General features: G+C 40.3%; 1 protein-coding gene across 1 annotated transcript in view; it reads right to left on the bottom strand.

The window, feature by feature from the left end:
• The window catches only part of LOC117512783 (E3 ubiquitin-protein ligase HECW1), a 521,859-nt gene that overhangs the window by 42,528 nt on the left and 463,183 nt on the right, over positions 1 to 16,148 (bottom strand). Inside the window, exon 24 of the mRNA XM_034173001.1 lies at positions 5,903 to 6,001. Within this exon, the coding sequence (XP_034028892.1) occupies positions 5,903 to 6,001 (99 nt within the window). The remainder of the gene's footprint in view (positions 1 to 5,902; positions 6,002 to 16,148) is intronic.

The following is a 16,148-nucleotide window of genomic DNA, read 5'->3' as shown; positions in this document are numbered from 1 at the left end:
TTCGAATAATCACCCCACACCCATGCATGGCTCCTTCTTCAGCCTTCATTATTCGGTGGGACTGAGGCTTTAAATAGTTTAGCTCCAGTGTACTCGAAGAACGAAGCCCCACAGGTCTTCACCTGAGGAATGACCAGAGACAAGGTACTTGACTGAGTATTAATATAGTGCTGTGCTTGTAAATTTAAAAGAAGTGATCAAGTAATTTGGGGCTTGTTTATTCACTATATTAAACATATGATTTAATTTTAAATGTTTAACTCTGAGCTCAACAGGCAACATACTGACCATTCTAAATTCAGCCAGGCCTATGTGGGTCCGGGGTTGTGCAGAGAGGAGAAAGCCAATGATCTTGTTCTGCAATAATCTGCAACCTCCCTTGATTACGCTTGGTCAGGCAAGAATACCAGACTACACTGGCACAGTCCACGTGACACTGTGTCAAGGCTGATGGAAGAAGTTTTCTCATATGCAAATCAAAAATCTTTGGCCTGTCTGTATAAGAACTTGAATTTTGCATTTGACTTGCTGATCACTTTGTCAGCTATAAGATCGCCAGATAAGGTCTGATTTACCTGACATATTCTGATTTGATGAATATGTTAGTTTAAATGAGTCAACACCCCCGAGTCACACTAACTGCCAGAATGCTCGTAGCACGGGCCGAGGCGGAGGATTATCAGCAATCTTCCATTCCAGCTTATTAATTAATCAAAAACCCAGACAGAGCTTTAATTCATTTGAAAGCTTGACTCTTAGTCTTGTCCATCCTAATTGGAAGTCCCAAAAAACAGTTTTATTTGTTATAATCTATCGTCCACCTGGTCGTTACTGTGAGTTTCTCTGTGAATTTTCGGACCTGTTGTCTGATTTAGTGCTTAGCTCAGATAAGATCATTATAGTGGCCGATTTTAACATCCACACAGATGCTGAGAATGACAGCCTCAACACTGCATTTAATCTATTATTAGACTCAATTGGCTTTGCTCAAAATGTAAATGAGTCCACTCACCACTTTAATCATATCTTAGATCTTGTTCTGACTTATGGTATGGAAATTGAAGACTTAACAGTATTCCCTGAAAACTCCCTTCTGTCTGATCATTTCTTAATAACATTTACATTTACTCTGATGGACTACCCAGCAGTGGGGAATAAGTTTCATTACACTAGAAGTCTTTCAGAAAGTGCTGTAACTAGGTTTAAGGATATGATTCCTTCTTTATGTTCTCTAATGCCATATACCAACACAGTGCAGAGTAGCTACCTAAACTCTGTAAGTGAGTTAGAGTATCTTGTCAATAGTTTTACATCCTCATTGAAGACAACTTTGGATGCTGTAGCTCCTCTGAAAAAGAGAGCTTTAAATCAGAAGTGTCTGACTCCGTGGTATAACTCACAAACTCGTAGCTTAAAGCAGATAACCCGTAAGTTGGAGAGGAAATGACGTCTCACTAATTTAGAAGATCTTCACTTAGCCTGGAAAAAGAGTCTGTTGCTCTATAAAAAAGCCCTCAGTAAAGGTAGGACATCTTTCTACTCATCACTAATTGAAGAAAATAAGAACAACCCCAGGTTTCTTTTCAGCACTGTAGCCAGGCTGACAAAGAGTCAGAGCTCTATTGAGCTGAGTATTCCATTAACTTTAACTAGTAATGACTTCATGACTTTCTTTGCTAACAAAATTTTGACTATTAGAGAAAAAATTACTCATAACCATCCCAAAGATGTATCGTTATCTTTGGCTGCTTTCAGTGATGCCGGTATTTGGTTAGACTCTTTCTCTCCGATTGTTCTGTCTGAGTTATTTTCATTAGTTACTTCATCCAAACCATCAACATGCTTATTAGACCCCATTCCTGCCAGGCTGCTCAAGGAAGTCCTACCATTATTTAATGCTTCAATCTTAAATATGATCAATCTATCTTTGTTAGTTGGTTATGTACCACAGGCCTTTAAGGTGGCAGTAATTAAACCATTACTTAAAAAGCCATCACTTGACCCAGCTATCTTAGCTAATTATAGGCCAATCTCCAACCTTCCTTTTCTCTCAAAGATTCTTGAGAGGGTAGTTGTAAAACAGCTAACTGATCACCTGCAGAGGAATGGTCTATTTGAAGAGTTTCAGTCAGGTTTTAGAATTCATCATAGTACAGAAACAGCATTAGTGAAGGTTACAAATGATCTTCTTATGGCTTCGGACAGTGGACTTATCTCTGTGCTTGTTCTGTTGGACCTCAGTGCTGCTTTTGATACTGTTGACCATAAAATTTTATTACAGAGATTAGAGCATGTCATAGGTATTAAAGGCATTGCGCTGCGGTGGTTTGAATCATATTTGTCTAATAGATTACAGTTTGTTCATGTAAATGGGGAATCTTCTTCACAGACTAAAGTTAATTATGGAGTTCCACAAGGTTCTGTGCTAGGACCAATTTTATTCACTTTATACATGCTTCCCTTGGGCAGTATTATTAGACGGTATTGCTTAAATTTTCATTGTTACGCAGATGATACCCAGCTTTATCTATCCATGAAGCCAGAGGATACGCACCAATTAGCTAAACTGCAGGATTGTCTTACAGACATAAAGACATGGATGACCTCTAATTTCCTGCTTTTAAACTCAGATAAAACTGAAGTTATTGTACTTGGCCCCACAAATCTTAGAAGCATGGTGTCTAACCAGATCGTTACTCTGGATGGCATTTCCCTGATCTCTAGTAATACTGTGAGAAATCTTGGAGTTATTTTTGATCAGGATATGTCATTCAAAGCGCATATTAAACAAATATGTAGGACTGCCTTTTTGCATTTACGCAATATCTCTAAAATCAGAAAGGTCTTGTCTCAGAGTGATGCTGAAAAACTAATTCATGCATTTATTTCCTCTAGGCTGGACTATTGTAATTCATTATTATCAGGTTGTCCTAAAAGTTCCCTAAAAAGCCTTCAGTTGGTTCAGAATGCTGCAGCTAGAGTACTGATGGGGACTAGCAGGAGAGAGCATATCTCACCCGTGTTGGCCTCCCTTCATTGGCTTCCTGTTAATGCTAGAATAGAATTTAAAATTCTTCTTCTTACTTATAAGGTTTTGAATAATCAGGTCCCATCTTATCTTAGGGACCTCGTAGTACCATATTACCCCACTAGAGCGCTTCGCTCTCAGACTGCGGGCTTACTTGTAGTTCCTAGGGTTTGTAAGAGTAGAATGGGAGGCAGAGCCTTCAGCTTTCAGGCTCCTCTCCTGTGGAACCAGCTCCCAATTCAGATCAGGGAGACAGATACCCTCTCTACTTTTAAGATTAGGCTTAAAACTTTCCTTTTCGCTAAGGCTTATAGTTAGGGCTGGATCGGGTGACCCTGGACCATCCCTTGGTTATGTTGCTTTAGACGTAGACTGTGTTTCATAATTATTGTATGGCCTTGCCTTGCAATGTGGAGCGCCTTGGGGCAGCTGTTTGTTGTGATTTGGCGCTATACAAGAAAAAAGTTGATTGATTGATTGATTGATCAAGACATTTTCTTCCACACAACTCCCACTCACTGGATATCTTCTCTTTTTGGAGTCTAATCTTGCTAACAAGACCCAAAATTGGTGAATTTTACTTAAATTGGAGCAACTCTAACTTTTGACCCCTGTACAAACTGAAACTGAACTTTGTCACCATTCTTGTTGTTTTTACACCATAACTCTATAGAATTCAGTCATAGATAGTCCAAACTATACCTTTTTGGAATCTTTACAATCAGACAAATAATGTGGTATAATTTTCAATATCACTGGAGCATTTTTATATTTTGACCCCCATGTAATACTTCAATTGACCCATATGTGGCCACCTGTAGAAATTCAAGTGGCCCGCCGGTTTTTTCAAAAGAGTAATATCTAAGGTGTACTTCTGTCAAATTTGGTGCTTGTATCACCATTTGAAGGATTCCTCTGTAAATATTCTGTTATCTGCTGCACTAAAATGGTCACAAAAAAAGACAACCAAAATGAGACCATATCTCTTGACACCCTACTAACTAGCCGGCAATATCACCCAAGTCATCCAGAGGCATACAGTATTAACTTATGGTTAAAATTTTAACCAAACTAATTTTGGACAAGTTATTTAAATTAACATCATGTCTGAAGTTTTATAATGTGAAAATATCAGATATATGTTTTAGTTTTAAATTATTGCAATAATTTTAAAGGTTTTAATGTGGACATGGTGTGTGCGCAGTGCATTATGAGTACTGTAAAAGTTCACGACAGGAGAAATCATTTGAGACGCTCTGATCAGGCTCCACACGGACAATAGCATTAAACCCTTTGTATATTGTGCCTAAAATTCTTGTGAATATATTCTCTGGGTTTATAGACATTGTTATTGTGTTTGTTTTATGTAAAATGCCAAAAGAAGCTCAGGTTGCTTCTCCATTATTTTCAACTGGAGTCACTGTGAGCTGCAATCACTTCCTTTACAACACTGGTTGTTGTCTTTGTTCCAGAGTAATATATATAAGATGTCTGAAATTCAGTTTGTGTTTCTTAAATCCCACGCAGATTAAATGTAGCAGACACAGATGATCTGGAATAGTTGTTTTGGCAAGTTTTCACGGTCTCTACTGCCATCTACTGGTCAGTAGTGTTCAGGGCAGTATTATCAGGTTATATCAGACGGTTGTCTAATCACAACTTGACTTTTGGCTTTTGCAAAAGGCTTTTTTTACATATGAAAAAATGGCATATTTTACAAAAGCACATTTATATGTAAACCAACACACACACGCACACACACAGACACACACACATCACATTAACGTGTTTGTTTATACATAGAATGAATGAGTCAACCAATCAGTGTTAGCGGAGGCTATTTTACCCATAATCCCTTTGGCATCTGTGTGTTTGTTATAAAACTTCAGAATTAGTGCATTATTTAAAATTAAAAGATATGTGTTATATTTTAACTTTGTGCAAATGACAGAATTATCATTAATGTATTTATGCTATACAGAATAATTTGATTTATAAATCAAAACCATAAGTCAAAACTGCTTTATTTTCCAACTCCTCTGCCTCACGGCGGACCTACTGTATGAGGTTAAGGAATAATGATTTTTTTTTTTTTTTTGTGGCAACATGGTGATCAGGCTCCTTTATGTAGTAAACTGGAGCTTCCAGCATGGGGTATAAAGATAGAAGTGGTGAGTCACTGTTTTGGTTTGTGATCATGGTGTTAAAACTCAATTTTGAAAGTTATCTGTTAGCTGTAGTTTCCAATAATTTTTTAGGTGATTTATCGGTTTAGCTTTATCAAAGATAAATTTTCAGTTAGCTGATTAGCTGTTATCAAAGCTAACTTTTTAGTTAGCTGTGCCCACCACTGGCCACCTCCTCCTAATTCCTTGGGTGGGAGGAGGAGGTGCAGGTGTGCATGGTTTTTTTAAGGCATTTTGTTGTACAGGTTTTGCACTGCGATTTTATGGCACTTTAATTATTTGTACTTATTTGCACTGTATTGTTGTTGTCCTTGTTTTTGTGGCCCTTACAGGGCTGTTTTTGCTGTATGTGGCAGCTTCCTGTGCTTCGTCCCAAGACAAATTTTCCCAGAGAGGGACAATAAAGTTTATCTTATCTTATATCTAATAAAGTGGCCGGGGAGTGCATATATTCCCCTGAGAAAGCCAAAACTGACTTTTCCCTTGTTAAACATGTAGGTTTGAGGTTTATGAACATTTCAGATTGACTGAGAACAATACATTTGTTCAACATTAAACATAATCTTCAGAAATACAAAACGCCTAACAACTGTGCATACAGTGTAAGTACTCATACACAATGAATGCTGTTAAATCAGAAACAATGAAAGCAACATGAGAAAGGAGATATGTTTAGTTGTGTACTGACAGTCTGAGCAGGGCTTTGTAGAAGGGTCGTGTGAAGAAAGCATCTAGCAGGTACTGGTGAATTAAAGCCAGGCCCAGGATGCGGCCGCTAAACCGAAACCTGTACACACACAAGGAACATTTTCAACATGAGGAACATTTTCAGAATGAATTAAAAAATCAACTTGACATTGTCTATATGTCTTCAAGAATAGAATAGAAGCTTTATTTGTCATTGTACACATACAACAAGATCATGGGTGCCACTCCACAACTGAGTCATCAATTAATTTAGCAGACCAAGTGAAAAATATAGCTATATAAATAAAAAATATATAAAGATATTTAAACAAAATAAATATACATCTAGATAAGGCACAGAAAAAACAAGAGCAAACACAGATTTCTGACATCCGCCAATCCGGAGCTGAATCACCTCCAGAATGTAATGGAGTCTTCCATGCTCGAATATTTATCTGCGGTGCCAGTTTGGTGAGAATCCATGAAGTAGTTTTGACATAATCCTTCAAAGCCTGTATAAAGTGAAATCTTGATCCAGAATCCAAATCGGATCACCTCCCTAATTCAGTGGAGCCTTCCGTGCCCTAATATCTATCTGTGGTGCAAATTTGGTGAGAATCTGTGAAGTCGTTTTGACGTTATCCTGAAAAGCCTATAAAGTAAAACTTGATCCAGATCCAGATCACCTCCAAATTTCAGTGGAGTCTTCCATGCCCTAATATCTATCGAGGGGGAAAATTCTGTCAAAATCTGTGCAGTAGTTTTGAAGTAATCTTGCTAACAAACGGACAGGCAGACATGTAAATAAATAAATAAATAAGCGCTGATATTTTATTATGTCCTTGGTGAATGTAATTAGATAACACATATTTGTATGAGTATAGCCCAGTGGTGGGCAACAAGGGCCAAGATAGCGCAGGTCTTCCTTGCAACCAATCACCTGGGTTTATTGTTGAACTTCTCCCCTGAACATAAACACCTGATCATCAATGAAATCAACTGCTGAGGTGATTGGTAGAAAGGGAAACCTGCAGTGTCTTGGCCCTTTATGGCACATGATTGCCCACCCCTGGTATAGCCCATAGGATTTCAATTATTGCACATGGTGGTCAGAGTTAGTGCACATCAGAGGCATCACATCCGTGGCTGTGCTCCCAGCAAACCACACTGTAACACAATGTGTCATCATACTTTTGATAGTGGTGCAATAAAAGGCCACCAGCAGCTTCTGCTCCAATCTGCTCTTCATCAGGAACCTCAGGAATTGCAGTCACTGCTGGACCTTCTTTATGACAACTGTGGTGTTGGTGGACCAGGAGAGCTCTTCTTGGATGTGGACTTAGAGAAACCTAAAAGGTGACATGCTCTCCACTGGATCTCCATTGATATTGAGAGGGATATAATCCCCCCTGGTTTCCCCTGAAGTCTATGATGACCTCTTGAACTATGTCCAAAACCCACATTTAACACATGGGTATGAATGTGTTTGTTTGTCTGTATGTGGCCCTGCAGCAGATATCAGGCATGGCACAAACTGGATGGACACAAATGCAAACTCACACGACTGATAGAGTTCAAAAAAGGTTACAACAAGCTGGGGGTCAGTACATGGGTGGTCCAGCAGTGATGCAAAGGTAGCGAACGTGAGACTGAGGTGTGGTTCAGTAAACGGGCACAGGTCAAAATACACGGTATATAGGCTATCAGAAGCAAAGACAAACTCAAGGTCAAAAACAAGGCAAAGTCAAAATACTGGCAGGCAGAAACAGGACAAAACAGAGTAAGGGACAAAGGCTGGAAAGTGACACGAAATCAACAATCTGGTGGTGAGCTGTGGAACTGTGAGGGCTTAAATAGAGGGCAGGCTAATCAAGGTATAAATGAGGAACAGGTGTGAGGAAGATTCTGGAAGGGGCGTGACCAAGAAAGACAAGGGCAGGAGCAAGAGAGTGCACTGAGACGAAAAGCAAAGTGGACTGGGGCAAGATAAATAAGAAATAAGAAAAACCAATGGTGAAAAATGTGATGTGCTCAAGACAAACCGTAATCAATGTGAGCAAAACAAAAGGGGCAAAGCTAGGAAATAACATGACTAGTCTAAAAAGCATAAAACAAGAACCATGATTATAATAAAAACTAGAATGGAACTGATACAGGTTAAAGTTTAAAGGTAAATACAATAACCGATAAAGAGATGACAACATAAACTAAGACTACACCGAAAATAAATGAACAGAAAGACAAAACCAGAGTCTACAGAATAATGCAATGCATAACAAACGGAATATAATCAGATAAGAAACACTGAAGATAAATAATAATCAATCAATCAATCAATCAATCAATTTTTTTATATAGCGCCAAATCACAACAAACAGTTGCCCCAAGGCGCTTTATATTGTAAGGCAAGGCCATACAATAATTATGTAAAACCCCAACGGTCAAAACGACCCCCTGTGAGCAAGCACTTGGCTACAGTGGGAAGGAAAAACTCCCTTTTAACAGGAAGAAACCTCCAGCAGAACCAGGCTCAGGGAGGGGCAGTCTTCTGCTGGGACTGGTTGGGGCTGAGGGAGAGAACCAGGAAAAAGACATGCTGTGGAGGGGAGCAGAGATCGATCACTAATGATTAAATGCAGAGTGGTGCATACAGAGCAAAAAGAGAAAGAAACAGTGCATCATGGGAACCCCCCAGCAGTCTACGTCTATAGCAGCATAACTAAGGGATGGTTCAGGGTCACCTGATCCAGCCCTAACTATAAGCTTTAGCAAAAAGGAAAGTTTTAAGCCTAATCTTAAAAGTAGAGAGGGTGTCTGTCTCCCTGATCTGAATTGGGAGCTGGTTCCACAGGAGAGGAGCCTGAAAGCTGAAGGCTCTGCCTCCCATTCTACTCTTACAAACCCTAGGAACTACAAGTAAGCCTGCAGTCTGAGAGCGAAGCGCTCTATTGGGGTGATATGGTACTACGAGGTCCCTAAGATAAGATGGGACCTGATTATTCAAAACCTTATAAGTAAGAAGAAGAATTTTAAATTCTATTCTAGAATTAACAGGAAGCCAATGAAGAGAGGCCAATATGGGTGAGATATGCTCTCTCCTTCTAGTCCCCGTCAGTACTCTAGCTGCAGCATTTTGAATTAATTGAAGGCTTTTTAGGGAACTTTTAGGACAACCTGATAATAATGAATTACAATAGTCCAGCCTAGAGGAAATAAATGCATGAATTAGTTTTTCAGCATCACTCTGAGACAAGACCTTTCTGATTTTAGAGATATTGCGTAAATGCAAAAAAGCAGTCCTACATATTTGTTTAATATGCGCTTTGAATGACATATCCTGATCAAAAATGACTCCAAGATTTCTCACAGTATTACTAGAGGTCAGGGTAATGCCATCCAGAGTAAGGATCTGGTTAGACACCATGTTTCTAAGATTTGTGGGGCCAAGTACAATAACTTCAGTTTTATCTGAGTTTAAAAGCAGGAAATTAGAGGTCATCCATGTCTTTATGTCTGTAAGACAATCCTGCATTTTAACTAATTGGTGTGTGTCCTCTGGCTTCATGGATAGATAAAGCTGGGTATCATCTGCCTAACATTGAAAATTTAAGCAATGCTTTCTAATAATACTGCCTAAGGGAAGAATGTATGAAGTGTATAAAATCGGTCCTAGCACAGAACCTTGTGGAACTCCATAATTAACCTTAGTCTGTGAAGAAGATTCCCCATTTATATGAACAAATTGTAATCTATTAGATAAATATGATTCAAACCACTGCAGCGCAGTGTCTTTAATACCTATGGCATGCTCTAATCTCTGTAATAAAATTTTATGGTCAACAGTATCAAAAGCTGCACTGAGGTCTAACAGGACGAGCACAGAGATGAGTCCACTGTCTGAGGCCATAAGAAGATCATTTGTAACCTTCACTAATGCTGTTTCTGTTCTATGATGAATTCTGAAACCTGACTGAAACTCTTCAAATAGACCATTCCTCTGCAGATGATCAGTTAGCTGTTTTACAACTACCCTTTCAAGAATTTTTGAGAGAAAAGGAAGGTTGGAGATTGGCCTATAATTAGCTAAGATGGCTGGGACAAGTGATGGCTTTTTAAGTAATGGTTTAATTACTGCCACCTTAAAACACCGGGGGTGTTGACTCATTTAAACTAACATATTCATCCTGCTGTAACCAGGTTTCTGTAAGGCAGAATAAATCACTACGTTGATCAATTATTATATCATTTACTAACAGGGACTTAGAAGAGAGAGACCTAATGTTTAATAGACCACATTTAACTGTTTTAGTCTGTGGTGCAGTTGAAGGTGCTATATTATTTTTTCTTTTTGAATTTTTATGCTTAAATAGATTTTTGCTGGTTATTGGTAGTCTGGGAGCAGGCACCGTCTCTACGGGGATGGGGTTTTCCCCAGAAACTTTGCCAATTATCTATGAAGCCCACCTCATTTTTTGGACACCACTCAGACAGCCAGCAATTCAAGGAGAACATGCGGCTAAACATGTCACTCCCGGTCCGATTAGGGAGGGGCCCAGAGAAAACTACAGAGTCTGACATTGTTTTTGCAAAGTTACACACCGATTCAATATTAATTTTAGTGACGTCCGATTGGCGTAACCGGGTGTCATTACTGCCGACGTGAATTACAGTCTTACCAAATTTACGCTTAGCCTTAGCCAGCAGTTTCAAATTTCTTTCAATGTCGCCTGCTCTGGCCCCCGGAAGACATTTGACTATGGTTGCTGGTGTCGCTAACTTCACATTTCTCAAAACAAAGTCGCCAATAACCAGAGTTTGATCCTCGGCGGGTGTGTCGCCGAGTGGAGAAAAACGGTTAGAGGTGTGAACGGGTTAGTGGTGTGCAGGAGGCTTCTGTTTAGAACTATGCTTCTTCCTCACAGTCACCCAGCCGGCCTGCTTTCCCGGCTGCTCAGGATCTGCTGGGGGACAGCTAACGGCGGCTAAGCTACCTTGGTCCGCACCAACTACAGGGGCCTGGCTAGCTGTAGGATTTTCCAAGGTGCGGAGCCGAGTCTCCAATTCGCCCAGCCTGGCCTCCAAAGCTACGAACAAGCTACACCTATTACAAGTATCGTTACTGCTAAAGGAGGCTGAGGAATAACTAAACATTTCACACCCAGTGCAGAAAAGTGCGGAAGAGACAGGAGAAGCCACCATGCTAAACCGGCTAAGGGCTAATAGCTGCACTAAGCTAGCGGATTCCTAAAAACACACAAAGTGAAGAATGTGAAAATAATTTAGAGGTGATTCAGCAGAGAGGGTGCTTTAGTTAAGGCACGTGAAGATTACACTGTGAAATAAATCATTATCTAGATCAGGGGTGGCCAAGTTCGGTCCTCGAGAGCCACATTCCTGACACTCTTAGTTGTCTCCCTTCTCCAACACACCTGAATCCAATGAAAGGCTCATTAAAAGTCTGCTAACGAGTCTTTCATTGGATTCAGGTGTGTTGGAGCAGGGAGACAACTAAGAGTGTCAGGAATGTGGCTCTCAAGGACCGAACTTGGCCACCCCTGATCTAGATCAATCTAACTACGCAGATTAAACAGCTAACAGATACAGCAAAACACCGCTGTGCTCCGGAACAGGAAGTGATACAATACCGCAGTGAGAGCCAACCACCAGTAGAGTGCAGTAGTCTGCCAATCACAGAACACACAGAAGCCCAAACGGATTATGGGTATACTAAGACTCCGCTCATACTGATTGGTTGATTCATTCATTCTATGTAAAAACCAACACAAGTGAATCAATGTAACGTGTTGGTTTTTACAAATAAATGTGCCTTTGTAAAATATGTCATTTTTTTCATTTGTATATATATAAAAAAAAAATTTCAAGATCCCGCTAGACAGCACCTAAGCGCACGCGTGATGACATCACAACTATATCCGGTTAGGGAGACAAGGTTTCTTTCAATAACAAGAACTATCAAAAAACTTTCTTGTGTGTGGTTGGAATTGTGTGGCAATAGGAATCACCTTTTGAATGCTTGAATAACGATGTCAGTCGTACAAAGAAATCAAATAATAGTGAAAATATGTTCGATGCGGTGTCATAACGCATCAATCAGTCACTCCGTGAGGCATCATGACATCAAGTCTGGTTCACATGGCAAGATAATTAGGCCGATATCGGACCTGATCTTCCCCTTCTGACAATCTTAAGGACGCGCCGACAATCATGATGACGCTAAATATAATCTTATCAGATATTCCTGCCATGTGTCGTGTGTTAAGAAGGACGTGAGGAGCTAAATGTGACATGCAGCCAATCAGAAAGCGAGGTGTTTGACCTGGGAATGTTCGTGTGTGAAATCTGTTCGTGTGTGTGGCTGACACCACACACTAAACCTGTGTGATCTATGATTTTTTTTTAATCTCCATGTGTGTGGTCTCTCAGGTTTTGGAAACCTACAGATAATTTTAAAATCCTGCAGTTGACAACACTGTGTTATAACCGGTCGCCAGTAGATGGCAGTGTTCTATGCATTTTGCCGTTATATCACATGGCCTGAATCACAATTTAACAGACTTTTCGGCTTTGAGAAGCAACCTGGGCTTCTTCTGATATTTTTACATAAAACAAATAACAACAGAATATATTCACGAGAGTTTAGGCACAATATACAAAGCGTTTAATGCTATTGTCCGTGTGGAGCCTGATCAGAGCGTCTCAAATGCATTTCTCCTGTTGTGAATGTACTGAGATACCCATAATGCACCTGGACACAGCATGTCCACACTAAAACCTTCAATATTAGTGCATTACTTTAAAACTAAAACATATATCTGATATTTTCACTTTATAAAACTTCAGACGTGACATTAATTTAAATAACTTGTCCAAAATTAGCGTGGTTAAAATTTTAACCATAAGTTAAAACTGTATGCCTCTGGATGACTTGAGTGATATTGCCAGTGTGTTAGTATGGGGTCAAAGAAATTAGTTGTTTTTTTTCTTTCTATGATCAGTTCTCCTTTGTCTGCAGAGGACAGAGCAGTTTCTGCTAGAAGCAGTTCTCCTCTTTTTGTAAAGGATAGAACTGTGCATCTACTGCAAAAAGCTACGTCTGCAAAAATGTTAGCGGTCTAAAAATTATCGGACCAAAACTTATCGGAAGATAATTGGTCCGATGTTAGTTGAAAAGCTCATCTGATAATGAAAACATTATCTTCGATAATTAGCATTTAGTGGACTATCGGAACTGTTCCCACCACAGGACTGGGCAGGCTCGGACTGATAATCTGTGATTTTGGGCATTTGCCCGGTGGGCCGCTGCACGTTTAGACGTGCGCAGGCCGGCCCTCCCATATTTATAGAGATTATGGAAATATACAGTGTTCTCGATCCGCGCGTTGCTGTCAACACGAGGAAAGTCCGTGATCGGTGACGCTACAGCATTTAATCGGTGCAGCTGCAGAACCACTTCCTGAATTTGTGTCAAAATAAAAGTTCTGTAGTGTTTCATACACGGCGCAATCTTATTCTAGGTTTCAGTTTTGTTTCCGTTTGATCACACAACGGAGACTTACATCGAGCACAATGATTGACATGACCAACAGCCAATGGCAATTGGAGAAGCATACAGGGTGGACAATCAGATTGCAAGAAGAGCAGGTGGCCGCTCCCGCCCCTGTGAATGGACTGACTCTTCGGCGCCTGGACTTCTCTCCACTCTCCTACTGATTACAAGGTTGGGATCGTTTCTTTTATCCTAATTAACTGTGCTTTACTTTTGTTAATCTTTAAATGCAACAGCTACGGACTTCAGCTCCTTAATTTGCTGCTGTGTGAATCCTAGCAGTGGTTACACATTACCTCTCTCTCTCTCTCTCTCTCTCTCTCATTCACACACACACTTTGGAGACACAAAAACTTTTTTTCCGCTTGTGTGCTGCTTTTGCTTCCGTTTTGTCAGACCCGGCGCCAGAAAAAAAAAAAATTAAGGCGGCACCCCCTGTCCATCCAGCGCACAAACCAATGTGTCACTGTGTCTGTGTTATGTAAGCTGTCAATGCCCCCCCTGGCACGCCACATGTGTTGGAGGAGCGTGACGCGTGACACGTGCACACGTGCGATACACATGCAGACCACATGTGTTGCTATTTGCAAAGCCACACTCGTGGGGGCACTTAGACAAATTTCACATCCAGCTTGAAAGTGATCGTCGACTGACTGTTTTCGTGCTAATAGCGCAAATGGCCACACATTTTCTAAGTGCCAAATGAGCAGTGTTAGATGTTCATGTGTGCCACTTGGAATTTTGGCGACACCTGCCGTGAGAGAGATCGAATGGGCTCTCACGGGGCATACTCCGTCTTTTAGCCGCTGGTGTGCGCAAATAGTTGCAGCACCAGGTGTACGAGGTGTTGGAGGCAGCTCCGATTTTACACGTATTGCATATGATTCCTGCTTCATGCGCACTTCACGTGCAATCGACCACATTCATAATTTGTGTGAAGGGGCCCTTAAAAATTAACTGGTCTTGTCTGCTGTAGGTCTGGCATTGTGTGCCAGGAAAAGAAAAAGAAGAAGTCACACAATATACAATTATGAAAGTAATCAGTGTTTTAATATATAGGGTGTCTCAAAAAACTATTTTGACAGCCCAGAAAAACTAATGAATATTATCAGACATTTTCTGCATGACCATGAGGCCGAAGCTTGTAATTTTTCTCCCCAATGCAGTTTTTAGTTCAGTCTTTCCTTTTTAATGTTTTAACCCTTTATCTTTTACACCACATGATGAATGTAATCTCCTCGTCTGAAGTTTCCTAAGAAACGAATCATCAATCTCAATTTTTCCGGAAAACCACCAAGCAAATTCAAGTCTCCTTGCCATTTGCTGGGGAGTTAGTTTGCTCTGAGATTGAATTGTGTATGGAAAGAGATGCAAGTCAGCCCTTAGGATGCGTTCCATAAAACTCAACAATTTTTGTTCTCTGAATGATGGTCAAGTGCAGCATTTTCCCTGGACTTTAATGTCTTGCAGAACAAACTTTAGGGTTCCTGAAATGAGAAAAACACCATTATTTCCCAGTAAAACCATTTCCTGGTATTCATATTTCTTGGTACTTTTGGGGACACCCTATAAATGTGTCCTTAATATAAATGTCTCTATACAAATATAAATAATCTGAGAGTTAATTAAAGAAAGTTTGAAAGATTACATTTTACAATCTTAACATAACTAAAGTGTTAACATCCAAAGTGCATCATTTCATAAAAAATTCACTGATCAAACATGGGCTGTGGTCCCCACATTGGGCAGTGTCACAGAGAGTAGGAAGAAGTGTTTGGCTACAAAATCCTTCCTTTAGGATGTGTGAATTTATGTCCATTTTGTGATTTTACAGATGTAATTGTTGTTAAGCAATCAGAAAATAATGGTTTATTTTAATGATTTTATATATTTTTCTATTCGTGGTCTCTCTCTCTTCTTTACTCTTCTGTACCCTGGTCAACCATCTCCCTTGCTTTTTTTTTTTTGCAGCTAAATTCATGCAAAATCTTTTCAACTGGCTTTTGTGGATTTATGGTGATGTTCTCTTTGAGTTTCAGAATGTAACCATTGTTAAGGGCCCCTTCACACATAACACAATGTTGGGCAAAAGCAGCAGAAACCAGAAGAAAATCCACAAACAAAAAACAAGATGGGGAACCATGGAACATTCCACCTGCTGTCGGGAGGGACACACTGTCGGACAGGCATGCACGATACAGCGGCGACAGTTTTGTGCATGCTTGTGCGCATGCACGACCACGGTGCGAGCAGCTGGAGCATGTGGCATCACACTGTGCTGCTGCTGTGGGGAAACAAAAACCACACACCATAAAAAACACGGCAAGTACTAATATTTGATCCCACTTATCAAGCTGACAATACAACTATGAACCTTCTGTTCGTCTGTGTATGACCCATGGTCATAGACGTACTGTCATGAAATGACATTTAATGAAGCAGTACACTCTTGCAGTACAGCTGCTGGCCCCATGTGTGCTGCTGGCCCCGCACACATGTCCAGCAAGCGGCGCACCGAAGAACACCGCATCACCGGTGGATCCTGTCCAGGGTGTACCCCACCATCACACCCTAAGACTGCTGGGATAGGCTCCAGCCCCCCCATGACCTTAATTGGAGTCGTTTGACACACATACATGTCAAAAGTCACATGACCAAATTCAGCGGTCCTCCCATCAAA

This window comes from Thalassophryne amazonica, chromosome 1 (genome assembly GCF_902500255.1).
Source record: "Thalassophryne amazonica chromosome 1, fThaAma1.1, whole genome shotgun sequence".
NCBI classification, from domain to species: Eukaryota; Metazoa; Chordata; class Actinopteri; order Batrachoidiformes; family Batrachoididae; genus Thalassophryne; species Thalassophryne amazonica.
This window is presented reverse-complemented; position numbering and strand designations above follow the sequence as displayed.